Source organism: Podospora bellae-mahoneyi, chromosome 4 (assembly GCF_035222275.1).
Source record: "Podospora bellae-mahoneyi strain CBS 112042 chromosome 4, whole genome shotgun sequence".
NCBI classification, from domain to species: Eukaryota; Fungi; Ascomycota; class Sordariomycetes; order Sordariales; family Podosporaceae; genus Podospora; species Podospora bellae-mahoneyi.
The window spans coordinates 2,391,856-2,417,984 of NC_085883.1; the positions used below are offsets into that span (position 1 = coordinate 2,391,856).

At 54.7% G+C, this 26,129-nt stretch overlaps 10 protein-coding genes across 10 annotated transcripts; 7 read left to right on the top strand and 3 right to left on the bottom strand.

The window, feature by feature from the left end:
- Positions 1 to 2,921: 2,921 nt before the first annotated feature.
- On the bottom strand, positions 2,922 to 6,105 carry QC761_408160 (uncharacterized protein; the record flags this gene model as incomplete). Its single annotated transcript, XM_062879094.1, has 2 exons — positions 2,922 to 4,005; positions 4,070 to 6,105. The coding sequence occupies 2 exons, from the start codon at positions 6,103 to 6,105 to the stop codon at positions 2,922 to 2,924; spliced, it is 3,120 nt and encodes a 1,039-aa protein (XP_062732415.1).
- A 708-nt stretch (positions 6,106 to 6,813) lies between these two features.
- QC761_408150 (uncharacterized protein) lies at positions 6,814 to 8,011 on the bottom strand. Its single transcript, XM_062879093.1, has 2 exons — positions 7,674 to 8,011; positions 6,814 to 7,606 (listed from the first exon to the last, which is right to left on the bottom strand). The coding sequence occupies exons 1-2, from the start codon at positions 7,998 to 8,000 to the stop codon at positions 6,878 to 6,880; spliced, it is 1,056 nt and encodes a 351-aa protein (XP_062732416.1). The 5' UTR covers positions 8,001 to 8,011; the 3' UTR covers positions 6,814 to 6,877.
- Positions 8,012 to 9,401: 1,390 nt separating this feature from the next.
- QC761_408140 (uncharacterized protein) lies at positions 9,402 to 10,628 on the top strand (the record flags this gene model as incomplete). Its single annotated transcript, XM_062879092.1, has 1 exon — positions 9,402 to 10,628. The coding sequence occupies one exon, from the start codon at positions 9,402 to 9,404 to the stop codon at positions 10,626 to 10,628; it is 1,227 nt and encodes a 408-aa protein (XP_062732417.1).
- Positions 10,629 to 10,985: 357 nt separating this feature from the next.
- RAD10 (ssDNA endonuclease and repair protein rad10) lies at positions 10,986 to 12,293 on the top strand (the record flags this gene model as incomplete). The annotated part of the gene is made up of 1 exon (XM_062879091.1): positions 10,986 to 12,293. One exon carries the CDS (start codon positions 10,986 to 10,988, stop codon positions 12,291 to 12,293), a length of 1,308 nt encoding a protein of 435 aa, XP_062732418.1.
- Positions 12,294 to 14,243: 1,950 nt separating this feature from the next.
- mns1B_1 (Mannosyl-oligosaccharide alpha-1,2-mannosidase 1B) lies at positions 14,244 to 15,911 on the top strand (the record flags this gene model as incomplete). Its single annotated transcript, XM_062879090.1, has 1 exon — positions 14,244 to 15,911. One exon carries the CDS (start codon positions 14,244 to 14,246, stop codon positions 15,909 to 15,911), a length of 1,668 nt encoding a protein of 555 aa, XP_062732419.1.
- An 877-nt stretch (positions 15,912 to 16,788) lies between these two features.
- Positions 16,789 to 23,151, bottom strand: ERG27 (3-keto-steroid reductase). The gene is made up of 2 exons (XM_062879089.1): positions 18,157 to 23,151; positions 16,789 to 18,089 (listed from the first exon to the last, which is right to left on the bottom strand). Exons 1-2 carry the CDS (start codon positions 18,225 to 18,227, stop codon positions 16,805 to 16,807), a joined length of 1,356 nt encoding a protein of 451 aa, XP_062732420.1. The 5' UTR covers positions 18,228 to 23,151; the 3' UTR covers positions 16,789 to 16,804.
- Positions 18,958 to 20,088, top strand: QC761_408100 (uncharacterized protein; the record flags this gene model as incomplete). Its single annotated transcript, XM_062879088.1, has 1 exon — positions 18,958 to 20,088. The coding sequence occupies one exon, from the start codon at positions 18,958 to 18,960 to the stop codon at positions 20,086 to 20,088; it is 1,131 nt and encodes a 376-aa protein (XP_062732421.1).
- On the top strand, positions 20,469 to 21,911 carry QC761_0067920 (uncharacterized protein; the record flags this gene model as incomplete). Its single annotated transcript, XM_062872666.1, has 3 exons — positions 20,469 to 20,534; positions 20,593 to 21,542; positions 21,590 to 21,911. The coding sequence occupies 3 exons, from the start codon at positions 20,469 to 20,471 to the stop codon at positions 21,909 to 21,911; spliced, it is 1,338 nt and encodes a 445-aa protein (XP_062732422.1).
- On the top strand, positions 22,061 to 23,090 carry QC761_0067930 (uncharacterized protein; the record flags this gene model as incomplete). The annotated part of the gene is made up of 2 exons (XM_062872667.1): positions 22,061 to 22,451; positions 22,679 to 23,090. 2 exons carry the CDS (start codon positions 22,061 to 22,063, stop codon positions 22,936 to 22,938), a joined length of 651 nt encoding a protein of 216 aa, XP_062732423.1. The 3' UTR covers positions 22,939 to 23,090.
- Positions 23,152 to 24,557: 1,406 nt separating the features above from the next.
- QC761_0067940 (uncharacterized protein) lies at positions 24,558 to 25,194 on the top strand (the record flags this gene model as incomplete). Its single annotated transcript, XM_062872668.1, has 3 exons — positions 24,558 to 24,642; positions 24,807 to 25,012; positions 25,189 to 25,194. 3 exons carry the CDS (start codon positions 24,558 to 24,560, stop codon positions 25,192 to 25,194), a joined length of 297 nt encoding a protein of 98 aa, XP_062732424.1.
- Positions 25,195 to 26,129: the final 935 nt, after the last annotated feature.

Genomic DNA, 26,129 nt, shown 5'->3' on the forward strand with positions numbered 1-26,129 from the left:
ATGTGTGTTGAGGTGTCTGGAGATCTCAGCCCTGCTGTCAGTGATCGTCTCTGGGTCCAAGATGAAAAACTTTCTAGTGCTTCTCCGGGCATGATTTTGTCATTGCTTTTCTTTTTCGTACCACACTCGAGCCACTTTTATCCCCGGGTACAGGCTAGAAGATGCAATCAGCCGGCGCCTCATGTCGCATCGCTCGACGACACACCTCACTGCTCATCCGCCTCGCAAGTTCGGCCTCTCCAGTCTGACATGGTTCCTGAGATTTGCGCAGGATCACCCAACCTGCATCCTCTGTACTCCAATGATGGCCGCCAGTGCGACGTCTCCGGGTGCCCTAGACGCTGTTCGTCAGGTTTTCCACAGCCTCATCATATTCAGGGGAGACCCGCTGCCAAGCTCATGCACCAACGTCTTCCTACCGCTTTTGCGAGAACCTGCCTCGGTGCTTCGAGAAACGACCGTGCTGTACATGGCTGCATCTTGACGGCTTGGTCACGTTCGTTCATCGTCAGACTCACCAGCTCACCCCCCCAAATGTGGAAAGCCGGACTGCGGTCGTCCGGACTGCTTGTCGACACCCCCCTGGAACGATCTTGTTGTTCGGGCGGTAAGACTCGTGGCTAAGTGTTATGCGGCAGTAGTAGAGCGTGATGTTGACCGTTCCTGACAGTAACACAGACCTGATCTTCAGCACATCGCCTCTTAGCTCTGGGGCTGTCGGGAGGCGGATCCTTGCGTAACTGTGCCTGCACACTACACATCCGCTACACAGGACCGCGCAGCCCGACAGCCGTTTCTCCTGGTGTGTTTCCCTATCGGGATGTATTGGTCATCAGAAGAGACGCCTCGTTTCGGGATCCCTCTCCTTATAAGAGGGTGCGTGGTCCCCCAAGACGGGCGAGAACAATCTACTGCGTCCAGAGGATTTTCAAGGACAACACTCTCCGAGATTGATAAGCGGCGGCTGAACAGATTTACTGAGCTGGCACGCATTCGACAGAAGATAGCCGCGGAGATCCTGTCTGTCTCGAGTCATCGGGAGTCAAGTGGTTTCCGTACCTGCCGCTGTCAGAGGGAGCAGCACAAAGAGAAGCTGGGGCATGTTTGTGCCTGGGATCGATGCTGCCTGAAAGTATAGGGGACTCTCGGGAAGCATTGCCGTTGTCAAGAACTCGCCTCAGTCAGGACATCTTTCTCCGACAGCTGCAAGCCAGCTCGGCTTCCCACAGGAGGGGGTGATCAGTCACTTCTATCCCCAGAAGGCCTGCCTTTTCTCCGGCCCTTCTCCCGGCTGCCAAGGGTCAAGACAGCCTATAGCGTCGGGCAGACATGGGCAACAGGGGGATGGTGGTTCGAGTTGGTGATACCGAACTCACCCCAGGCAGACACTGATTGGAATCGCAAGCACACCCTCTCTACTCCCGTCCATACGACCTGCCGGTGTGATTGGGCATCATGGCGAAGGGAGCACCTGCGGGCCAGCAAGAGCAGTCTGTTGTCGGCTCAGCTGACTCTCAGAAGGGGGTCGAAACACCCGGCTGGGTCTTTGGGCACCTACAGAATCTCCTCCCCACCGACCTCCCTGTCAATGCATGTGGCGGTTGTCCCTGCTCCCCGACGAGGCCGTTAGCGACCTATGGACACTCGAATATCGGCTATCCCGGACACCAGCTCAAGAGCATAATATGTGGATTCCTCGACAGGCAGGTCAGCTTCTTGGGCCCATCCTCCTGGAAAGCGGATCAAAGAGCATCGAAAGAGGCAGGTGAGCACGTTGTACTGATGAGTCTCGGTAAAATGGTTCTTGTGGTAAATACATGATGAATTTTCAATCAACCATACAGTCATGACGAGAGCTTCATTAGCCAAACACGCCTCTCCGAACTCCCAACCATGATCATATCGATGACACAGAGAAACATCCCCGGCATCTGGAGATCAGGGAGGGGGTGTGTGGGGAAGGAAACAAGGTCAATCCAGTCATAGTCATCCCCGATGAATGCGCAATCTCCTTTTTATGTTCTCGCCCCAGAGCCTACTGTGGCCCACACCTTCCAGCCTTCGTGCCCCATAGCCGGAAGCAACCCCATAGAGCGGACAATACTGCTGACTTGGGAGCCTAGCAGCGGGGAGGTCTGCCGTCCTTGCCATCTCGCCCCTCCTCTAGGACTTCTTCAAAAATACACAAGGACATCGATTGTGGCGTAGACAAGCAGCGGTCTGTGTCAGCCACCCACCACCCAGACGACACAAATCCCGTACGCAAACGGCTCGATACCCCTTCCCGTTTTGGGATCATGTATGATATGATGGGCCTTGATGCCTAGATCAAACAGGAGCCGTGTCTCTTTTTCCGTGGCGAGCATACGGGAGATGCCTTGAGACGCACGTCTTGGGAGGCGAATGTTTGCCGAAGGGGGTAGAGAGGGGCGAGAAGGTAAAAAAAAAAAAGAAATCATGAAATTGTAGGCGAGGTCAAGACAACTCAGCACCGCTGCCACAGCTGCAACAACAACAACCACAGCCACGACTGCAGCAATAACAACAACAGCAGTGACAGTAAGAGGACGAGCAAACCTGCCCATTCACATGCTGGCCAACACACGGAGCCCAGTTCTACAGACAAGTCCATACCAAGCCAGCATAAGGTTGGCAATAAACCGGTTTGAATTAATCCTAACAAAAAAAAGCAAAAAGTTCCCTAGCCTTACTCCAGTTCATGTACATGTCGTTTCGTGATGTGAGATGCGGATGTGTGTGTGGTGCTGTTCCTCCTCGTCTCTGTCCATCTCCTGGTCTTTCATGTCCAACCCCTAACCCTCCTCCTTGCTGTTCCAACACTAGGTCATCCCACCCTAACCCTTTCTTGATCTCACACCCCTAACCCTCGGTTTCATACAACTTTTTGTACAAACGCCCCCTCAAGACAACCAAAAATCATCCGCCTTCACCACCCCCCCCACCCTGGGCGTCCCAATCTTTGGTGTCATCCCTCCACCACCACCTCCACCTCCACCACCGTTACCAACATGCGCAACAGAAGTATTAATCCCCAACCCAACCCCTTGACTCCCACTACCACCATCCCCAACAACAGCCGGAACAACCTGCGGCAACGGCCCAAAGTCAAACCTGGGCATCTCCAACCTCGGCGGCTGGACAGGCGGCTGTTGCTTCTTGGCCGGGCTCGCCCCCCTCGACTTGGCCTCCACCGGCGGACCAAACCTCACATCCCTCACATCCCACCCGTCCTCCACCGCCGCCTTGACCCACGTCCTCAGCCCATCGTGAACGCCCCCATAAAACTTTTCCTTGCACATCCTCATCGTGCCCCCCATCGCCTTCTCCCACCCGCTAACCCTCAGCTCTTCCCTCAGTTGATTCCTCTCCTCTCTCGTCGGCCCCGTACACGCTATAATCGCGTTCAGCAGGTCCAAATGAGAAGCCAAATAATTCGTCGCGTCCCACTCCACACCCCCGACGTAGGGCGCCGCCGGAACGGGAGGTCGTTCCTGTGGGAAATGTCGCTCCATGTACCCCTCGTGAGTAAACACAATCTCAGGCGAGGTCTCATCCCGTGGAGGGGGCAAGGCCACAATGTTGAGGTTGTGCAAAAAGATCCAAAAGACTTCCTTGGTGACGTTGACCACCTCCTTGTTCCAGACCCGGTAAGGTCGCGGTTTCTGCATCTGGGCGATGAACTCGATTGTCTGGCTTGTTTTTATCGGGTCAGGGTCGCGGAGAAAAGACAGGACGGTGCTGGCGCGGGTGATTTTCTCGCCGGGAGAGGGCGCGTGCTGGATGTAAGTGAATAGGATGGAAGTGATAATGTTCCTCGTGGTGAACTCGGACGGCCCCTTCTTTTCGGGGTCAAAGATGAGATGCAACAAAGAGGGGAAGAGGGTCGCGTGGATGGTGTGGAGGTATTTCAGCGCCAGCGAGGTGGTGCAGAGCGCCTTGAGGCAAAGGAGGACTTCGTGGAGGAGCGCGTCTTCGTGTTCCTCTCTTGCGAGTCAAAAAAGTGTTAGTAACACGACCGAGAGGGGCGGGAAATAAGGGGAAAACAAACCTCCACTCCAACGCCATGATCCTCTTCAGCAAATCCACAATCTCCTCCATCCCGCACTGCCTGATAAACTCCTCGATCCACGCCACCGTCTCATTCCTCAACAACAACCTCAACTTGTGCAGCTTCCCCACCTCCACCAGCTCCGGCTTCTGAACCTTGCGCAAATAACTCACAAAGTCCCCCGGCAGCTGCTGGCCCTTCACCTTGGCTATGAAGCCAGTATACAGCCCCCCGCCCGTCAGCTGCTGCCCATCCCCGCCTCCCCCCTGCTGTCCCTCCCCCCCACTCTCCCCACCCCCAACCAAACTCTCACTGCTACTCTTCCCTCTAAAATGCCTCCCGAGACTACTATCCCCCTTCTTCTTCGTCGGGCTCTTCTCCCCACCACCACCACCACTCCCATCCCCTTTCCCACCTCCCCCCCTCCCAAGCGTCAAAGACAACCCCCTCCCGTGCTTCTTCTTCTTTGTCGACTTATCCCCGGCCGCTGCCTCATCCAGTTCCCTCTCCGTCGGCCGTCCCCTCGCTCCAACATCTATCGACCCCCGCGCGAGATTCACACTCTGCCTCCCCTCCATCCCCACCTCCTCATTCTTCTTGGCCACCATCTCGGCCCAATCCTGACGAATAAACTCCATCTTCACCGTGTCGGACAAATTTCTCATCTTGTACCGCTGATTCTCAGGGATGTTCCTCCTGTCAAGCATAGCCTCCAGATGCCTGTCAATATCCTGCGGCTCAATAGCCGGTAAGTCGGCAGTATTGCTCCCCGCTCGTCCCCTGGGTCTCCCGCCGCTCCCGCCATTGGGAACCCGCGTGGTGCTCTTGCTCCTGTTTGAACTCCCCGACCCTCCACCCAAATGGTTATTCAAACCAGCCGGCGGCCTCTCCCCCACCACCACTCCCCCAGAATCCTTGTTCTTATCCCCCCCCCGTCCCCAAGTCAACCTCTTGAAACTGATCCCCACCCCTTTCTCCCTCTCCCTCTCCCTCTCCCTCACCCGCTCTTCCTCCCCCCGTTCCCTACTCTTATCCCTCAGCCCACTCCCCGTAACATAACTCGTGAAGCTCTTCGGCCGAGGCCTAACCCCCATCCCCCCCGGCCTCGTCGTGATCGGCGGTCTCGAGACCCCATCCCCCCCCCTTTCCCCTTTCCCTCCTCCTTTATCCCCACCACCTGGAATCACAGAATGAGTCCCCGAGCTGCTGTTCCTGATAGGCAACTCCACCGGCGGACTGGTGCTCAACCCGCCGCTCGCAAACTGGGCGTAGATCGGGGGTGGACTCTCCACTCCCCCCGGTGAGCGGTTCTCCTTGTCCTTCCCCTGCCCGCTCTCATCCTCCCCGTTCTTGAGGTTCTTATAACTCTTCGGCCGGAGGAGCAACCCCCCAAGATTGGTGGCTGATTTCGCCTTTTTCGGCTTAACCGGCGAGGATGATGATTTGGGCGGTTTGGAAGTCCCCAGCGTCTTGAGGGTAGAAAAAGAAGAGAGTTTTGTCGGCGAGGATGGCGGGGGGTTGTTGGAGGTGTATTGCGGGTCGAACCGCCCTCTTGGAACGGGGGGTGGACGTTCAGCAGCGGGGGAGCGGGTGTTATCCTGACGGTTCTGAACCAATTCCTCCAGGGCGTACCCGTGCCGGGTTATGGGGGGGTAACGGCTTGTGCTGATTGGGTTTGTCGGCGGCATGACCGGGGAGGTGGGCGGTTCCCAGCCTACGTGGTACACTCCGGCGCGGTTGATGGCGGCGAGGTTTTGCTCCGAGGCGTAAAAGCCTGGGTTGGTGGCTATGTTTGGTGGGGGGAGGGTGGTTGTGCCGTCGGAGTTGTTGCGCTTGTGATGGTGGTGGCCGTGGACGGGGGGGGTAGGAGTGCTGTGGCTGTTGCTGTTGCCGCTGATGAAGGAGCGGAAGACGGAGGATTTGTTGCGCTGGTGATGGTGGTGGTGTTGGGAGGAAGGGTAAGCAGCAGCATCATATGCCTCTCCCCTGCTGCTGCTGTTGTTGTTGTTGTTGTTGTCCAGCGGCGGGGGCACCATGGTATGGAGATGCCCAATTGTCTCTCTCAATCAACTCAAGGTCGTTCCTCGGAATGCTGTATCCTTCTCCCTGAAAGCCCGCGTTTCGTTGAGATGGAAAAGAAATGCTTGGTAGGTAGTGAAATACCGACTCGACTTGAACTGGGCTTGACTTGAAAACACACCCGGTTTAGGTCGCTCGCGATGCAAAAATGGTAATTTCTCTCTCCGGCGACGACGACAACTAGAAAAAATGCACACAAAAAGAAAAGACAAAAAATACTCTCGTCGTGTCGTGTGGTGTGTCGGTGCTGGTCGTGGTCGTAAAGTTATGCCATGCTTTGCGCTTCTGCTGCTGCTGCTGCTGCTGCTGCTGCTGCTGCGTGTTGCTTCGGGTGACGTCGAACGCGCGCGTGGAGAGTGAGTGGGTGAAGTGGGTGTGGACAAAGTAGGGATGTTTCCTGCGCTCAGGTTGGCTGGAAGTTTCCCAGTTCCGGCTTCTGGTAGGCCCAATGAGGGTGGTTGTGTGCTTGTTTACCGGGGTCGCCCCGTTGCCAGGGTGATTGCGCCTCGAAATCAAGGCCCGAAACACCGGAACCGCTTGGACGTGCCGAGGCCGTTTGATAAGATAGATACAGAGTACATGCCCCGCGATTTGACCCCACCATGGTTTTGTTCCCTTGTACCCTTTGGCCACAAAGCAAATCAACAACAAAACTTGGATTAACAGACAGGGACCACCGCTCTAGACAAGCACCAAAAGTAAACAAACACCATCCATCTACAAGCTCTACTACCAACTCATTAACCCTCTTCCTCTATCGAACCCTCCTCGCAACTGGCTTTGTGGTTTCACCACCTTGCCCTGCAAAACCGTAAATTTGACGATGCCTTCGCAGTCTTCTGGCTTCACTCTCGCCAGCCAGATGCATTGCGCTGCGCCCAAGTCGTCCTCGCCCTCCTGTGGCTTGATTGGCACCACGCGCTGCCTCTCCTCCTCGGTCAGCTTGCCCAGCTCCACCTCGTCCAAACCGAATGCGTCTGGTCTTCGATAAATCATCACATTGGCGCTGTACTTGTGTCCTCCGACGTGACTGATAAAGTAGATGCCCACGCCCCCTGGTCGTTCATCGTCTAAATCGCGGTAGAGACCTAGTGGTGCTAGGTGCCTCTGGAATTCTTTTCGGAGAAGAGGCGCGCTCTGGCCGCAGCGTGCATCGCGGGTCTTTTGAGAGCAGAGCAGGATAAGAGCGCGATGTGGTGACGGCCGTGTTGTGATGTCCTTCAGCATGGCAGGCGTTGGTTCTGGAAGATGGGCTGTCATGGATGGGGGGATGGAAATTGGCTCGAGTGGCGAGGTGCTGGTAGGTGAATCGTTGATTATGGACACCAATGTAGGCACAGTAGCAGGTGTGACGTTTTCGACGACGGCGAAGGCAGGCAGTACGAGGACGGTCGTCGGTTCAGAGTACGAGGTGGTCCGATGCGGTGTGGGAATGTTGGAGGCAGAGACCATGAGGCGCTGGAAGGTGGTCACATGCGTGTCAGTAAGTTTGTCCATCAGCTGACAGAAGCCATCGGGAGCGTACACCATTGCTGGGAGCTTTGGCATGCGAGATGGCCTGCATGATGCTCCCCTTTTCATCCGCAACATCGCGCACCCAGTCTGATTTGCCCGTCGCAACCAGAACATGCGTGCTCCATCCTTTCACAAAGCCGTAGAGCGCATCGGTTTCGTCAATCTTGAATGATTTTGGGTACTGGACAACGCAATTGCTGCAGTCGCGGTCGCAATCCTCGCCGTCGATCTCCTTGTCCACGACGGGAAAAAGGTCCGGGAGCTCGGCCTTGCTGCCCGAGTTGCCTATGTAGAGGGCCTTGGCGCTGTTGATGAGTGATTTGATGCCGCTCGCCATCGTGTCTGTTGACCGTAGCGAAGCTGTTGGAATAACGAACAAAGAAGCTAGTCAAGCATGAGCTAAGGGTGACAGGCGCCAAGGGTGTGAGCTCCCGGCGGCGGCGGCGGGTCGGACTTTCGGAGGTAAGGGTGCCCGGTATGCGGCTGGCCTTCAGCTGGTCCCGGTGGCCAGCCTTTTGGCGGGGGCGGGGTTATGTGTTTTCCTTAGGTTGGTGTTGAAAACAGTCTGATGTCTAGGAATTCGAGTCGGATGTTGAAGCGTAAAGTGGATTATCGGGAACTCCGGGGTCAGTCTTGACATTTGCGGTCAGTAAGGTGCTGACAGAAATCCACAAGCGGTACAAGACGTCACTGCCGGGCGAGACATCGGGATGCCCGGCACCGAATCGGTCTCTTTCTTCCTTTGTCAGCCCCTTGAGCGACATTGCACAAGTGTAGTCGTAGGGTTAGGGTCAACAACAAGCTATCCATCACCAGCCCTTGAAATCCCAAGTTTGGTAAAATGCATGCATGCACTCCGCGTTTCAGCAAATGGCCGGCATTGGCTCCAACCATTGTTTTCCATCAAGAGGTTTCTCTTTCCCCGCATTTTGAGCCCTGCAGTGTTAAAGCGAATAGAACCCTGAGACCCGAAGAAGAACTGAAGGCTTCCAGAGGGCATTCCTCTTCAAAGATCTAACGACATATTCCGATGGGCTCCCCAGCCTTCGTCCCTTTTCAGAAAGTGTCTCGTGGACGGCAGAAAACATCGGCGGTGCCATTTTCCTCGACTCAGATCCCTAGCCTCTCGCGAGACCATATATGGATGGCTCTAACGTTTCCTGCCACCATCCACCTACGCATCACCCCCCCCACCCTTCCACTGCGGGTTGAGGGTCGCGTCCCGCCCTATAAGGCTCAGAAAGGAAACTATTAAGATCTCGGCCGACAGTCTGCAGCGGCTAAGTGGACGCCCTTGTGCAGGCTACTCTTCTACCATGATCGCTCCTCCAGCGGCAAGGCCACCTGCCCATGATGCGGGGTCTTGGCTTTTTCTCAGACGCTCTGGGGGGTCCAACAGGAATAATTCCACGATTCAATCTCATGATGATTTGCAGGGACTATGCCTGCATCCTGTTTTGGTGTTGGCTGCTCGTCCAGTGTTCCAAGAATCCAGATCGGGCCCCAAGTCCCGAGTAGACCACTTGATGAGTGGGTCGGTGGGCTGGACCCCGGGCTGGTGTGGACGTCATATGCGAATCCCACCACACTCCCGTCCAAGTTTATAAGTCACAGATGAGCCTTTATCTTGACCCGTCATTCTGGAAGTTCTACCCGTGTCTCACACACTTACCTTGATACCAACCCGCATTCTTCACGTTTTCTACTGCCTAAAACTGGAAATTCCTTCTGATCAGCAATGGAGCAACTCAAGGGCGGTTTGTTGGTCGCCTCACCCGCCGGAGGACATACCGGGTCGAAACTCAGAAAGAAGCTCAGAAAGAGCGTGTCAAAACAACGAAGCACCGTTTCCTGGCGGCTCGGCTTCTCGAGCTCAGCATCCACCAAGAATGATCAATCCGAAACCGCAGACAAGCCGCCGGTCTTGTCGTTGCCATCTCCTGACCTGAGCGATCCAAAATGGTCAGAGTTCTTCAAGAATGGGGGATGCTTTTATCCACAGGATGAATCCGTGAAACCCGCGCAGATATCGCAGACTTCGGTGTCATTGAAGTCTTCGAAGCCTTCACAGTCCCCGGAGGCTACAAAACCCTCGCTCTCAGAGCCCTCGAAGGCCTTGCAGCCAGCAGAATCACGAGATACCCTACACGAAGGCCAGATTGTTCCCGAACTTTCGCACCTCGTCATCAGCGACAGTGACGCCCAGAAGCGAATGTCAATGTGCTCCAACTCGGAAGCCCCAGCAAGTCCCAGGACGGCCATGAGACGGCGAGCCAAGACACCCATATTCTCAATAGGACAGCTGGAGGGAATTCCCAGACCAAGCAACGCGCTGGCCAGGGCATCGACCGTTGAACACATCGCAGAACAATACCGGGCCCTTTTGGTATCAGACAACGCAGCTCGTGAGGTGTCACATTCCGAATCCCATTCAGAACCACCTCCATCTCGCCAAGAAAGGCGGTTATCCATCCGACGCCGACAAAGTTCAGACCATTTGCGGGATGAATCGAGAGCCCCCCGCCGGGTGGATACGGCTTCTGGCTCACCGATATCAGACGATGGGACGCTGGTGAGCTTCGAGGAGGAGACGGTGTACTTTAAGCCTGTGTCCTTCTCCCCGGAACCATCACCCCGACCACCGCCCGGCAGCATCGCAAATGCGCCGGCGCCTGATAATCTGAGTCTGCAGATATGTCTGGATTTGCTTACGAGGGATTTGGCTTCTGCGCTGGCTAGTCGGCCTAGCAGGACTAATTCGGAGACATCGGCGCTGCAGGTTTGGGTTATGATTGAGGCTTATGAACGGCTGAGGGATCAGTTGGGGAGTGCTGGGCTGGGGTGCGAGGAGTACGGTGCGTTGGAGGGCATGTTGAACTTTTGGTTGAGGGCGTTGTATTCGATACATGATAATTTGACGGGGGGTGATCGATATAGCGAGAGCGATTATGGGGAGGAGCTTTGAGACGGAGGACCTGGATTAGAACTGGAAAGTGATGCCCTGGGAATGGTTGGATATCGAGGCGTTTTTGGCATGCTTCTATCACATCACAAGCACAAATATTCTGCTATGATATCAACTGCCCTTCAATATCTCGAGAGTGACACTGGTGATGATTCTCATGGCCCCCGCACCTTCAACCCCCCGCTTTTAGCGACTGCTGTGACGTCGTCTCCACTCTCGCTCGGCCAACTGCCGAGCCCCGATCCTTGGCACGTGTTAGCGCGGCTTTCCAAGCCCCACCCGGCGCGTCACTGAACGAACGAAGCCATCGTCCATCGCCAGACAGAGAGAACACCACCAACCACTACCACCACAAAAATGGACGACGATTTTGGCGCCGACGCCGAGTTTTTGGATGCCCTGGCTTCCTCAGCCGATGCCATCACTTCTTTGAATAGCAACAAACCCAACAAACAACCACTACCACCACCACCACTACCACCGCCACCGCAGCAACAGCGACCCCCGGGCCCGCCCGCCTTTCTCCCACCCAAAATCCAACAACCCACCCCCCAGCGAGTAGAAAAACCACCACCACCGCAACGGCACGCCTCCGCCACGTCAGGTCCCCCAAAAATAGTCCAACCAACCCCCCAACCCCTCCCCTCCCGAGCCAGCGGCTCGGGGTCTTCAATCCTCGTATCCCCGCGGCAAAAAGGAAACCCAGTGCTAGCCTGCATAAAGTCCATACCGTGGGAGTACTCAGACATACCAGCCGACTATGCCCTCGGGGCGACCACCTGCGCCCTTTTCCTGAGCCTTAAATACCACCGCCTCCACCCAGAATACATCTACACCCGCATCCGCCTCCTCCAACAAAGGTTCCTCCTCCGGATCTTGTTGGTGCTTGTCGACATTCCCAACCACGAGGACTCCCTCCGCGAGCTCTCCAAGACTTCCCTTGTGAATAACGTCACTGTTATTTTATGTTGGTCGGCAGCCGAGGCGGGGCGGTATCTCGAGCTGTATAAAAGCTATGAGCATGCGAGCGCGGCGGGGATAAAGGGGCAGCAGGCGACGGGGTATGCGGAGAGGTTGGTGGAGTTTGTGACTGTGCCAAGGGTGGTGAACAAGGCGGATGCGGTGGCGCTGGTGGGGACGTTTGGGAGTTTGAGGGGAGCGGTTAATGCTGATGGGGATACGCTGGGGACTGTGGGGGGGTGGGGTGAGAGGAAGGTTAAGGCTTGGAGGAGGGCGGTGGAGGCTCCGTTCAGGGGGAGGAAGAGGGAGGGAGGAAAGGGGGTGTTGAGGGGGGCGGTTTCTATCGGGGGGGTGCCGAGTGGTGGTGGTGCTGGAAGGGGGACGCAAGGGGTGAGGGGGGCTCGGGGGGGAGGGGCAAGGAAGACGAGTGGGGGGGCGGTGAGGAGGGTGGGGAAGAGCTTGGAGGTGGTGGGGGAGGTGAGGTTTGGGAGTGATGAGGATGAGGATGAGGATGAGGATGAGGAGGGGGAGGAGGCTATGAGGGTGGTTGAGGGGGGGGAGTGGGGGCAGCAAGGGGTGAGTCAGGCTGCGGCGAGTTCGAATTCTGCTCCGGCTCCGGCTCCGGCTCCTGCTGCGAAGAGGAAGGAGCCTGAGCTCAGTGAGGGGATTGCTGCTGCGTTGGCAAAGCTCAGGAACAATGGTTAGATGGGCGAGCTTCGGGTGGCTTCGGGTTGGAACATCCTCGGTGACAACAGCACTGCACGTCACAGCACCAGGCGGAACCCTGGGCTTGTACACCTCGACACAGCATGCTGCTAGCACCGAAATGTGTTGTTCGGCATTTTTGCTAGTCAGGGGCATGGTAGTGCTTTTCAGGTTTCTCTGCTTTGGTGCGGTGCCTGTTGAACAACCAAAGTAGGTTGGGTTATTCTTCAGGTCGGACCTGCCGTGGGAGGTCCCGTATCGGCGGTTTGCCCATCTTGGAGTAATCATGTCCCAAAGCTGAGATCAGCTACGTGGATATGTGAGATTGGGAACTATGCTGGGATACATATGGGGTTTTTGGTGTTGCTCAAGGAATGGACAGTATCAGGTTCAGACGGCAAACATTGGTTTTTTTTTTTTTTTTTGAATGGATTTGGGTTTGCCTCGGGAGAGTTCATGAGTCTTGGAAAAGAGACTTTGATCATCTGCCCAGTACCAGTTTGGACGGGAAGGGCTTGCGGGTGGCTGCAGTAGTATCGAGAGGGTGGTCCACATGGTTGACGCCCTGTGACGCTGTTCATGCATGAAGCTCACGTCGGATTCCTGCTGCGGGGAGGCGGGTTTAAAGAAGGAGGAAAGGTGCAGGGTGATGTTGTCAGTCATACAACTCTGGAATATAAGCACGTTCTTTTGGGGGGGGACTGATCAGCAATCTATCACGCAGGGTGACACGGCTGGATGGGGGTTGTTCACATGTTCTATCCCAGGCGAGGTTTGATACCTGAAATGCTTGTTTTGCTGCGGTACTTGGATCTCAGCAAGGTCCTGTCAAATCAATCCGAAAAAAAAAAAAAAACACCATCCGAAGGGGATGGGACCTAGCTGTCTAGTCAGGCACCGGGGGATTCAAGTTTTGGTCATCTCATCGAGTTCGTCTGGTAAATCGGACGGCGCAATCTCGTCATATGGGCTAGGTCAGAAGACTATCTCATCATCATCATCATCATTTACCACTCAGTGCTACCATTCGAATTCTATCGTGTATGCTTGCTTGTGTCTCACTCACTCTTTGAGCTCCTGCTGGATTAGGCAGGTCTGAGAAGGATTGACCAATCATGATCTATTTCCATTGAGCTATACTCTTACACCCTTCGGCATTTTATTTTGGCTTACACGGAGCCAGACCATCATCGTCAACGACAACATCGACGAGCCGCCAAAAGATTCGACCGAAACACACACATGATATTTTCCGGACAGCAGTTTTTTTTTTAACTTTGACGCTTCACCTTGGCTCTTCGTGTGGTGGAGTGTGTAACGGCCTCCTACCTGCTGCATGCGAGCAATGGGTCAACCACTCTTGCATTGCAGGACGGTGGTTGGTCCGCATATGTCGTCCGACTCGCCAGCATGTGTGTGTGTGCGTGGGTGCTTTGGAGGAGGAGGAGAAGGAGGTTGGGTGAGATGGGATGGGATGGGCGATCTACTTTTTTGTCAGGTTGCTTACTACCATGAGTAGGGGAGGTAGGTAACCATGCGTCTGCCTGCCTTGAGTAAGGTAGGGGCAGGAGGGGGGAGTGAGTGGTTTGATTCTGGTTTTAATGATGTCTTGCCCCGGGGTGGCATTCCTGACCACCATCTTTTCCTTTTCCTTCCCAAATTTTGGGTCTTGTTCTCTTGTCTCATCATTGCCAACCGGGGATTTTGGATGGGTGTGTTTCTTGCGGTGGTGGGTTATTATATCATACTGCACTCCTCTCGCTTTAGGTTTTGGTTTTGCTGATTGAGCCTCGTCGTTTTGTTTTTTGTTATCAGTGCTTCATGAGGCTATATTGGCGGTTTATACCTACCTTCGCCTTCTCGCCCTTGGCCAGACGGACATCCCTCCCTCCTTTTTGAACTGTCACCTTTCCTTTCACAGAACCCAGAGAGGAATAAGCATAAACAGCTATGCGTATCCTCTATGGAGTGGCCGCCTTTCTGGCGGCAAGCCACTCCGTTGTGGTGGTGGTGGTGGTGGCTGCTGCAGAAACACCACAACAACGACAATATATGGCCTGGCCCTCAACGGAGCCAGCATCAGCAAACCAGAAGCTCCCATCTTATCGGCACCCAAAGTACCGCCCTGACCGCAAGAGGGCGAATGCTGTCAAGCAGGCTTTCAGGATTTCGTGGGATGGTTACTACAAGCATGCGTTTCCTCATGATTCGCTGAGGCCCGTGTCGAATTCGTTCGAGGATGACAGGAACGGATGGGGAGCCAGTGCTGTCGACGCCTTCAGCACGGCGTTGATCATGGGGGAACACAAGATCATTGACCAGATCTTGCGCTACATCCCCGACATCAACTTCAACCACACCGACAGTGAGGTGTCGTTGTTTGAGACGACGATTCGATATCTAGGTGGGCTGTTATCTGCCTACGACCTCCTCACCGGCCCCCTGAAACCCCGTTTCGACTACAGCACCCACCAAACCTCCCTCATCCTCCACCAGGCTGTCCGCCTGGCCGACAACCTCAAAGTCGCCTTCGACACCCCGACCGGAATCCCCGACAACGACCTCTTCTTTTCCCCCCCTCGCAAAAAGGGCTCAACCTCCAACGGCCTCGCCACAGCCGGAACCCTGGTCCTCGAATGGACCCGCCTCTCCGACCTCACCGGTGACCCTCAATACGCCCGCCTGGCCCAAAAGGCAGAAAAGTACCTCCTCCACCCCAAAAACCCAGCCATGGGGGAACCCTTCCCCGGCCTCCTCGGCTCCTCCCTCAACCTCGACACCGGCCTCTTTGAAGACGGTGCCGGCGGCTGGGGCGGCGGCACAGATAGCTTCTACGAATACCTCATCAAGATGTACGTCTACGACCCCTCCCGCTTTTCCGTCTATCGCGACCGCTGGGTGTTGGCGGCCGACAGCTCCATCCGGTATCTGACATCCCACCCCACCACCCGGCCCGACCTAACCTTCCTCGCCATGTGGCGCAACCGCACCCTGCACTACTTCTCCGAGCACCTCGCCTGCTTCAGCGGGGGAAACTTCATCCTCGGCGGCCTGACCCTCGACTCCCCAGCCTACCTCGGCCTCGGCCTCGACCTCGTCGCCGGGTGCAGAGCAACCTATACCGGCACCCTCACGGGAATAGGACCGGAAATCTTCCAATGGCAGGATAACACCGCCCCCCTGAACGCAAGCAACAACTCCCCTCCCCCGGCCCATCAGAAACTCATGTACAGCCGGGCTGGGTTCTGGGTTACGAACGGGGGGTATCAGCTGCGTCCTGAGGTGATTGAGAGCTATTACTACGCCTACCGGGCGACTGGCCATCAGAAATATCAGGAGTGGGTTTGGGAGGCGTTTTTGGCTGTGAATGCCACGTGCAGGGTCGGGAGCGGGTATAGTAGTTTGATGGATGTCAACTTGCCGGAGGGGGGTGGGTGGACGGATTTTCAGGAGAGTTTTTGGTTTGCGGAGGTGATGAAGTATGCTTATTTGGTCTTTGCGGAGGAGGCGCCGTGGCAGGTGAAGGCCGGGCTTGAGAATCGGTTTGTGTTTAATACCGAGGCGCATCCGATCAGGGTCGCGGGCGGAACAGAGAAGTATGGGGGGTGGAGGGGGTAAGGGGAGGGAGAAGAGGGGGGAGGGATAGGTAGGGTTGGGGGGGGTGGGGAGGTATAGATTGGGTTGAACGAGACTGTTATGTCAACAAGGGATATATAGATAGGCAAGAAGGGGTGATGCTGGATCGTGGGGGGGTGGTGAGTGTGAGTGAGTGCGGACGAGATGGTGGAGTATAAAGTTTACAAGAGGAGGCACCAGTCCTGCTCTAGGTAGACAATTCCGGCGCCGTTCAAATAATAAAGGAAAGGCGTTTTAGGATTTGCTTTACTTGATAACAAAACCCCCCCTCACCCATTTAAAAAAAAATTCTCTCCCATTCTTCTCTTCAGCAACATTTCCCCAACCCAGTTTTCCATCCATCTTGGCCGCATTTCTTTATTAGGTTACACCAGTCATTGGCGTACCTTACCTAGTCGGTACAATGTCCCATACCGGGCATATACCCATCCCCCCCTACTACCACTATCTTTAAAAGGCGTAATGACCATCGTTGAAGTCATAGTTTTACAACATGACATGGGGTCAACCTACTTGTGTGTATCAACTGTTTTGCAGTGAGGATGCCGCTGTCTTGCATCCATCTTGATAGTCATTCATATATTCCAACAACCCCCTTCCTTCTCATAATTATCAGAACAGAAAACATCACCATCACCTCCACAACACCGGTTACCAATGATTGCCGAGCAAGTCTTTTCGGTCAAGACGCGCTCTGATAGCACACCTCATCAAAGGTACATCATACCTCGTCAAAAAAACAATATTGGAGCGCGTCTTGACCGGAAAGATTTGCTCGGCAACCACCAAGAACCGGCTCATCATTACTATTACAAAGTAAATATCCGAGAAAAATAACCCTCCCTCCCTCCCCTGCACCCATCACTCATCAACTATCAAACCTTCCTCTCCCACTCCCCCCTCAACTCCTCCAACCTCTTCCACACCCTTCCACCCAACTCCTTGAATTCCACCAACCTCTCCTCTTTGACCATCTCCATCCCCCCCTTCCGTCCACTCAATAACCCCTTCTCCTTCAACTCTTCAACATCTTCCACCCTCCCCTCCCACCCCCACCCATCCACCTCCGTCTTCCTGACATACACATTCCCCCACCGATCCGCCGCACTCCCCCACTTGACCCTCTCGGCCCGCTCACTATCCAACACCTCCTGCTCCTGCAGCGCCAGCCAAGCAGGCGCCATACTCCCGTTGTACCCCGTGATCGGATGCCACGGCGAACCCAGCCACCTTACCAGATAAAGCACAACCTGATACCAAAAAAACATGAATGCGTTGAGCGGAAAAAGCGTCGTCTGGACGATGCCCGGATGCGCTAGGTACATCTTGGGTGGCGTCTCGTCTTCCGCCACAGAAAAATATTGATCAACGTACGGTTTCGACGTCGGGAGGGACGACGTCAGCGCCAAAACGTCAGTCAGTCGTTTGGTCGACTCGTAGGCGGCCTCGGTTTTAAGGGCTTGAAAATCTTCCAGGGAAAAGGTGTCCCAGTCTGCGTCGATGCTGCTCTCCCAGATGATTCTTCCGGGGGGCAGGGCGGATGGCTTGGGGCGGGAGAGCAAGGGGACCAGTTTCTGCGCAAAGAGGTAGTGGCCAAAGACGTTTGCGCAAAAGACTTCTCCCATTGTCTCCTTGCTCCCCGGGACGGGGGCGATGGTTTGGCCCGAGTTGCCCCCCTTGAAGGTCGGCCATGTTGTTGCTGAGACGATGCCCTTGGTGAGGATGTTGTGGGCGACTTTTCCCCAGTTGAGACCGTACCAGCTGCCGATGCCGGCGTTGAAGATTATGGAGTCCAACCGGGGGATCTTGACGTCTTCCAGGGATTCAAAGTCGGGGGATGTGGAGGGGGAGGAGGAGAAGGTGCCATGGAGGAGCTGGTCGGCGGCGGCGGTGATGGTGGGGAGGTTGCAGAGGTCGAGTTGGACCGAGAGGATGTGAATGCGGCGGGTGGCTTGGTGGGGGTCGTAGTTTTGGCCGGTGCGGGAGCGGAGGGCGGGGGAGGACTCGGCGAACTGTTGGGTGTGGGCGCGGAGGGCGGTGACGGTTTCTTGGGACTTTTTGGCCGAGCGGGTGGTGGGAATGAGGATGAGGTGGGAGGTCAGAGAGCGGGTGGAGAGGTAATCGTCGATGAGGCGTTGACAGATGCCGAAGCCGATGCCGCTGTTGGGACAGATGTCAGGGGCCGCTGGGAGCTTAAATGTTCGAGATGGGATGGATTGGGACTTACCTGTTGGCACCTGTCACCAGGACAAATAAAGTGTCCTTTTCAGGAGCTCGGTCCCAAGGTGGTGGTACCATGGTGTCGATTAAAGATGAACAGTGTTTGAAGCGTGGTCGAAGAAGTATCGGGGGGCCCGCTGAGCTATAAGAGCTGGTCGGGCTGCCTTTTTGGATCCGGTACAAGGTGGAGAGAATCCGGTATTTGGAGTAGGTTGGTGGCTGAAAACCACTGGTCCAGAATGATGTATTAATATTATGCCGCCGTGACAGCAAAGCTATGACTTCTTTTTGCCTTGGTGATACGTCGTCAGGTCAGCAGTGGTGGTGGTACAGTACAAAACAAAGTTTAGTTTGCTGGCCGAGTCGGTGGAGCTGTTGATATCCCAACTGCCAAATTTCCCGGTGGATCGATCAGCAGCTGGAGCAAGGTAAGGCGGACATCATCAGTCTAACCCAGAGTGTTCTCTTTTCGGACTTTTCAGCTTAGAGCACGGATCACTCGATGGATCAAGCAACCGAGCAACATTCCCTGATCAAGACAGTCAAAGAGCTTTGAGACCGCCCGAGACCATCTGAGCAGACAGTCAGGTTTTGTCTGACCGGCCGCATGGACAACTCCTCGACAATTACTCGACAATTCCTCGATAATCGGCATCTGGTGTAGCTGGACTTTTGTTGTCCCCACTTTCCCATCACACCCTGTTAACTCAGCGGCACCACCCGTGCCATCCCCACTTTAACTTTGTGCCCCCAATCTAACAAGACTGAAGACTGACATCTGACATCTTGACAACAACATCCAATCGACATGATGCCGTCAAAAGTCCTGATCTTTACTGGCGCTCCCGAGAGTAGCACGCTTGATTGGGAATCCGGGCTGCTGTCAGCCTTTTCCGATCCGATTGCCCGGTTTGCAGGAATCACAACAGACAGCCAACAGCCTCGTCCAGCAATCGAGGATCACGCTGCCTGGAGGTCGTTGACACTGGAGAGGACTGATATCCCACACGACCGCCAGAAGCAGGTCGCTCTTGACCCCTGCTACGATGAATCAGCAGACTTTCTTCCAGGGACGGGAACCGACTTCTTCACAACAGTATATACTGCCTCTTTCGTATCGACCAGAAACGGAGAATCTCAATCTCAGTTTCAGTCTCGGGCCGAGTCCCAGAACCATGCGTTGTCACAGCTCTACGAGCACTCAATAGCAATCCATCAGGAAATGCCCTCTTCCCACCTTGTCAATCACCACAGCCAAAGCGACCAGTCAGACTCTTGTGTCAGCAACGAGACTACCTCTTTTCTGTCTGATGGCCCCAGCCAACACGAGCCTGCGAGGGGGCCGTTGCCTTTTCGGGGAGATTCTCACCTCACCGACCTGAAAGATATCCCACCAGCCTCGTGTCTTACCAAGATCATGCCGCAGACCGCGAGCGTCAACTTGATTGCAGGCATCATCTCGGTTGCCCGGCCTCGAGTTGTCAACACCCGATGGGGCTCAAAGCATCTGGTAGAGATTTTGGTTGGTGATGAGACCAGAGCTGGTTTCACCGTTACCTACTGGCTACCATCAGATGATGTTGAGAAAAGCTGCCTTGCCGGACTGCGGCCCGGAGACATTGTCCTAATGCAGAACATTGGGCTGAATGTTTTTCTGAAAAAGGTCTATGGGTCCAGTCTCCGCAAGGATCTCTCCAAGGTCCACCTTCTCTACCGCGTGAAACTCGACTCCCAAGAGAGCGGCGGCCACTACGCAGCATCGGATCTGGCGTCCACCACCAATCGGCATCCCCAGCTGGACAAGACACGCCAGGTTCGAGATTGGGTTCTGAACTTTGTCGGTAGTGGTGCCCGGCACCAGGGCAAGTCCAAGAACAAGCCGGCCAACCCCAAGCGTCGTTGGGAACGACCACCAGACGACGATAGCCAGCTGCCTTAGGCTTCTACCCTGGAATACAGTAAGGCATTTCCTGTCTGTGCGGTGTTGTCATCGAAAGCTCTTGACGATATCGACGGCCGCCGGAGGTGGTTCCATTTGCTGGGCGCGCATACCCCTGTCAACGCCGGTCTTGGCGGCACGGTCCAGCTGCTGAGACCCTCCCGTGGCTGTGAATGGACTCTTCGAACATGCTTTGCGTGGCCTCCGCGTCAGAGGGGAAATTACGACTACGCGGCTTTGGTCCACAGGGATTGGCTTCCGTTGACATATAACGATAGAAGCATTCGTGACGAAGCTCAATCGCCTCAAACAAACACAGCAAAGTCGTGACCACCTTTAATCCCGCCTACAAGGTCTACCTTGGCAGAAAGCTTTCAAAAATGATGCGCAGACGCCACAAGAAATCACGCCGGGGATGTCTGGAGTGCAAGAAGCGGCATATCAAGGTGAGTTGTGCTCGGTCACTATACAGAAACATGTTCAACCGCCGACAACGGTTTGCAGTGCGATGAAACCCGGCCACGGTGCATCAACTGCACGACTGTGGAGAGGGAGTGCCAGTACTCGACCCCTGGATACCAATCACCTTCCGAGACCTCAGGGAGTCCCGCGCCGGTATCTCAACAGACGCCCTTCCCAGGCTCCGTCTCGACCCCTGCCTCGGTGGCGGCCTCGGACCACAGCATGCCCGCTCCGGCTCTCTCGCCGGAGGCACCGGCACCACCTATGCTGGACATGCGAACTTTTCCTCACACTGGGGACATGAACGGCAAAGTCGACATCGTGCACATGCAGCTGTTTTATCACTATGTGACCAACCACTCGGACATCTATCCGTTTGTCGATTACGATGGTGGACTGAAACGCATCATTGTCGAAGTTGCCCTCCAAGAGCCGTTTCTTTTGCACTCGATCCTCGCAATGGCAAGCCGGCATCTGAGTATGACCGGAACCGGCAACACGGCCTATTACCACGACCTTGCCATTGAGCTTCAGACGCAAGCATTGTCTCTATTCAACAGCTTCGATGTCGAGTATTTTGCCCAGTCGATCGAGCGACGAGTGCCCGTCTTCCTGTTCTCTGCGATCCTAGGCTTTCATGCCTTGTGCGACATGCTGGCGTACCAAGACGACACCTATCCCTCCAACCTGGCCAGGCTTACAGGATACTTTCGTCTCCATCGAGGCATTCTTTCAGTCATGGAAGGCCACTGGGAAGATCTCAAGAAGACGGAGCTTAGCATCCTCTTTGACCACATCGTCCCTCGTTGGTATGAGATCAGTGATAATGACGGCGGCTCGGATTGCGACGACATCAAACAACGAGTTCGGGAATCCCCAGATCTGGATGATGGGCAGCGGGAGGCGTTTTTCAAGGTCCTCAAGTATCTCCAGTGGGTGTTTGATGCCACGCCCAACTATCGCAGCCGAGCTCATATGTTGTGCAGTTTTGCGTAAGTTGACTTCGCACGAATCGTGAGACGACGACTGACTTTAGCAGTGTGATGATTCCTAGACCCTTTGTCGATGCTGTCGAGGTAGGCAAGCCTGAAGCGCTGGCCATACTCGCCTACTTTTATGTCGCCCTGCATTTCTGTCGTGACATCTGGCTGATTGGAAACTCGGGCCAGTTTCTGTTGACGTCGGTTGCCATTCACCTCAACCAGCTCGGCCCAGAGTGGTCGGCCTGGTTGGAGAAGCCATGTCAAATGTTGCGGGAGTCTTTGGAGGAGGACAAACTCAACACCCGGTCCTCTGCTACCAGCATCGCCTCGGCTTCACCCCTGCCAACCTGGAGCCATTCAGGACTCGACGATCCATGAGTGGCTACACAGTGCCCTATGTCACATGATTTCTCTGGGCAAACTGGACCATCTCAGCCTGAGACCAGTCGGTCACCCACCGCTCCACCACAACCTCAACGACCAACGTTGTGTGTGTGTGTGTGTGTGTGTGTGTGTGTACCGCCGCAATGGGTCACGATATCGTCATCTCCCGCCCTTCCGAGGCTGATGCTGGGCGCATCGCAGAAATCCACATCTCCGCCATGGGTTCGAACCCACTCCTGCATGCACAGTTTCCCACGCCAGAAGGTCTCCAGGCGCTTCGCCGCTTTCTCGAGGCCGAGACGCTCGACGAGATTCGCGACGCAGTGTCTGGTGTTTTGGTCTCGCGGGATGGCCCAGATGGACCGGTGACTGGGTTCGTGAAATGGACCTCCCCATCCCATCCCCAGGATGTCAAGCTTGAAAGGGGCGATATTGTCCACCTGGATGGATGCTGCCGTCGATTTTTGGATGAATACGCTTCGCTCGCCGAGCAAGCCAAGGAGAGATCGATGCGAGATGAGCCGCCTTGCTACCGTAAGTGTGCTCCCACCATCTTATCCCGTGCTGGCGTTGCTTGGCGGCGCGGGTGTATCCTAGACAGATATGCAAAGTCTGGGGAAGTTGCAATGCCGTCATCAATATCTGGCTCCGAGAACGTCCGAGGGGAGCCTTGTTTACGTCCGTTTTCATGATAATCGTCACCCGGGTCGGGCCGCCTCCTCCGATGTTATCAGGCAAAGCTAATCGACTGTACGGGTTAGGATTGAGTTTTGTCTGTGCGGATCCTGAATATCAGGGTAGAGGGATAGGTACGCAGTTGACTCGGAAGGTGTTGGAGCTGGCCGAGGAGGACAACCTGGCGGTCTACCTGGAGAGCACCGATGTGGCTGTCTCCATTTATCAACGACTTGGATTCCATGCTATCGATAGTTTCGAAATGCAAATTCCGGGCCGGCAAGAGACAGAGAGGGTGGTTTACAAGGAGGTGTGCATGATATGGTACCCTTCTGGCCAAAGATAGCAATTCCCGGCCGACTAACACACACAACGAATCGGTCCTTTCCCAATGTCGGTCATACATTATAGTCGATAGTAGCAAAGATATTATCCGGCCTCGGATTGGCCAATTTCAGAAAGCGTTGAACAAAAAGAAGATTCCAACTGATACACTTACACTAGATCCGGATCAAGGCAACGGTTGCTGGCTGCTGGCTGCTAACTAACCCGCCCCCCCCCCCACACACACCCTGATGACGGGCTTCATCCTGGGGAAAACAACCCCGGATTTCCACCCTCGACACGTGCTTTTGGACTCCAACAACGAGTTCTCCAATATAGGGTCTGTTCCTTCAACAAAAGAGAAACAAGGTTCCACCCGACACATGTGTCGCACGACAGTAGAGGATCAGGACGGGTTATATGTTCTGCATCACTTGACCTCTTTTGAGATTCAGCCTTGGGGTTGAACAAGACCTCCTGTTCAACCCCAGAATTAGAACCCCCGCGGCCCTGCCGTGTGCGTGCAACCGCACAAAGCAGCCGGGGGGGGGGACCCTGTGGATGTCTCCTCTCCGCATTGCGGGGTGGGGGAGGGGGGGGCAGGATGGATGAATGGATGGATGGATGGAGGGGTTCAGCGGAATGATGATGATGAGTGGGAAGGGAAGGGTGGCACATGGCATATCGAATGCTCGTCAATTTTCTTTCACACCACAACGGATTGTTGTTCATCCAATTGTTTTTTAGATTCCGGCAGGCAACATGGCGGTGTCAAAATTTTCGGAGGGGGTTGTGACATGATGTTCTGTGGGGGAAGACTGATGATGATGATGATGATAGAGACGGGACTGACAGCAAATGCTTGACGAACAGAACTACGCAGACAACAAATGGAACACCACAACGAAAAAGAGTCGGATGGTAACACCAGCCTCGTCAAATCAGCAAAAATCGGCAGAGGGCCATGCCATCCAAGAAATCCCCAAGCGCTTGCCAAGTTCGTTTCATGACCGCCTTTTCCGATTCAAAACTGGTGTGGTGTCGGTGTCGTGTGTGTCGTGCATTTGGCTGCGATAGCAGCACAAGTCGGCATTTTTATTTTGTTTTTGTTTTTCTGGAGGAGAGAGCGAGTGACTGACTCGAACCATTACGTTACAAGTATTCCCAAACGGGCGGACAGCAGCAGGGGGCCCCGCAGCTACATGCGGAAGACATTCCAGGTTCCGGCGCCGGGCAGTCATCAGGCCCGGCTCTTTTTCGATCTGGGCTTACCGTTGGCCGCCCCACAGCGGGCTGCAGCGAGTGTTTTTCCCCAGGGGTACGTACACACGCGACCGTTATCGCCGGCTTACAATTATGTTTCTCGCAATTGAATCTCGGAGAGGGGGCCTGTGATAAGGCTGTTTGTTTCGTTTCGCTATCGGTTGGACATGCATATCATCAAACAGCCAGAGGACACAAGCACAAGCGACCACAGAAACGGGAATAGATGGGTGATGGACACACCTACACTATCACCCTACCTACCTACCTATCTGCCACCTATTACAGGCGGCATCTACCTATCTCACGGGAAGCCCAGTCTTCAAAGGAGGGGGTGGGTGCTCTTCCCGTCGTACACTGTAGTGTAGGTGTTAGTGAATGACGTTTCCATCACCAAGAACCACCGCAGCGGATCCTGGTCCACAGAGGTCCATCGCTAATTCCGCCTTCATCGTCTCCGAATGTCTGGGCACCAGTTCTGACAGTCCACTTTCTGCGTTTCGTTACCTCACACATTCTGGGACATCTCGAGCTTCCATCTTGCTGCTGTCTGAGCCATTCCTTATTACCCATTGGCCTGGCTCCAGAACAGACCGCCCGTTCGTTGTTCCTTACATTATCCATCAGTGGGGAGGACTCCAACGTCACAAGCAGCCACCACCACCACCATCACCACCATCACCACCATCACCACCAGCCCGGAAAAAACAAACAGCAACAATCAACAACAACAACAACGACAACAACAACGAGAAAACCACAACGTTTTATTAATTACGACGTTCAAACTGGGACCCCTGCCCACATCACTTTCAAAACGGATTCCCACGCGTGTGTGTACGTTTGAACCATTCTTCGACGACTACGCAAATGACGCAGATAAGCCTGGCTTATCTCGCCCTAGTCTCGATCATCACCTAGATCCTCCCCTTCCCCCCCTTCTTATCCTTATCCCCCACATCAATTTGAAGACAACACCACATCTCTGATATTCCTGCCTCATTTACAGGGCTAGGTGGCCGTGTTTTCTTTCTTTATCTTTCCCGAGACATCATCATTCACCACCGCATACATACGGACGGAAGTACTACTACACCGCCAACCACCCCCATACCGAGGTGAACGTCGTCTGGGGACGGACGGGAACACGGGAAAACCTTGGAATCAACTGGCGAGAGATAAGCTCACATATTCAACGGCTTTTTTCTTACATCGGGACGACTATTCGGTCATCAACACGCCCCCCCCTCTGTGTTTACAGTACGCCCCTGTGTTGTGTCATCAACAGCAGCGGCAACAGCTCAACCAATCCACCCAAGTGCTTCTTTCTTGATAGAGAGATAGGGAAACTTTCCGAGTACCTATAGCCCCCCTGCGATAACTGTGCCGAAACCGAGCAGCAGGCAAGGCAAGGCAACCTTATCTTCAAAGGCCCTGTTGTTCATTACACATCTCTTATCAGTTATCGACTTCGGCCCAACCACCAACCAGCAACACCTTTTACCAGCCTGCCTCTTTGAGAAACTGCTGACATAACGGTTTTCCTCGTTGGGGTGTGTGTGATTCCATCTCGTGACGACCACAGGCGCGGACCCTGTTCTCTCTCTCTCGGCTTAAGGAATTCGGTCAAAGCTCGATCAATCTGTTTGGTTCTCCACGCGGGGTGGTGACATACCGTCTGATCATCCTTTTCTGGGCTGAAGGATTTGACTATAGGAAAGTGGAGTTGTGAGTAGTGTGGTCTATTCTCTGGGCCGCCGTCATTGACTAGATATTCCGCGGGGGAAAATACTGTCTTCTTGTCCATCCATCTCTCTGAGAGGCTGACAGCGGAAGGAGAGGTCATTTTCGTGCATATTCCAACCAGACACGGCTTGCGATACCACCACCCCCTCCCGTCCGTCTTTTTTCCTCGGAACTGTTGGAACACGCAAGTTTTGATTTTGGGGG

What these genes read in the sequence shown, in the direction of transcription:
- QC761_408150 (XM_062879093.1), bottom strand. Translation starts at nt 8,000, where the DNA reads ATGGCGAGCGGCATCAAATCACTCATCAACAGCGCCAAGGCCCTCTAC. An exon ending in CCAAAGCTCCCAGCAATGGT is followed by an intron (nt 7,607 to 7,673) that starts GTACGCTCCCGA and finishes ACCACCTTCCAG; the next exon opens with CGCCTCATGGTCTCTGCCTC.
- ERG27 (XM_062879089.1), bottom strand. Translation starts at nt 18,227, where the DNA reads ATGGTACCACCACCTTGGGACCGAGCTCCTGAAAAGGACACTTTATTT. An exon ending in CTGGTGACAGGTGCCAACAG is followed by an intron (nt 18,090 to 18,156) that starts GTAAGTCCCAAT and finishes CTGTCCCAACAG; the next exon opens with CGGCATCGGCTTCGGCATCT.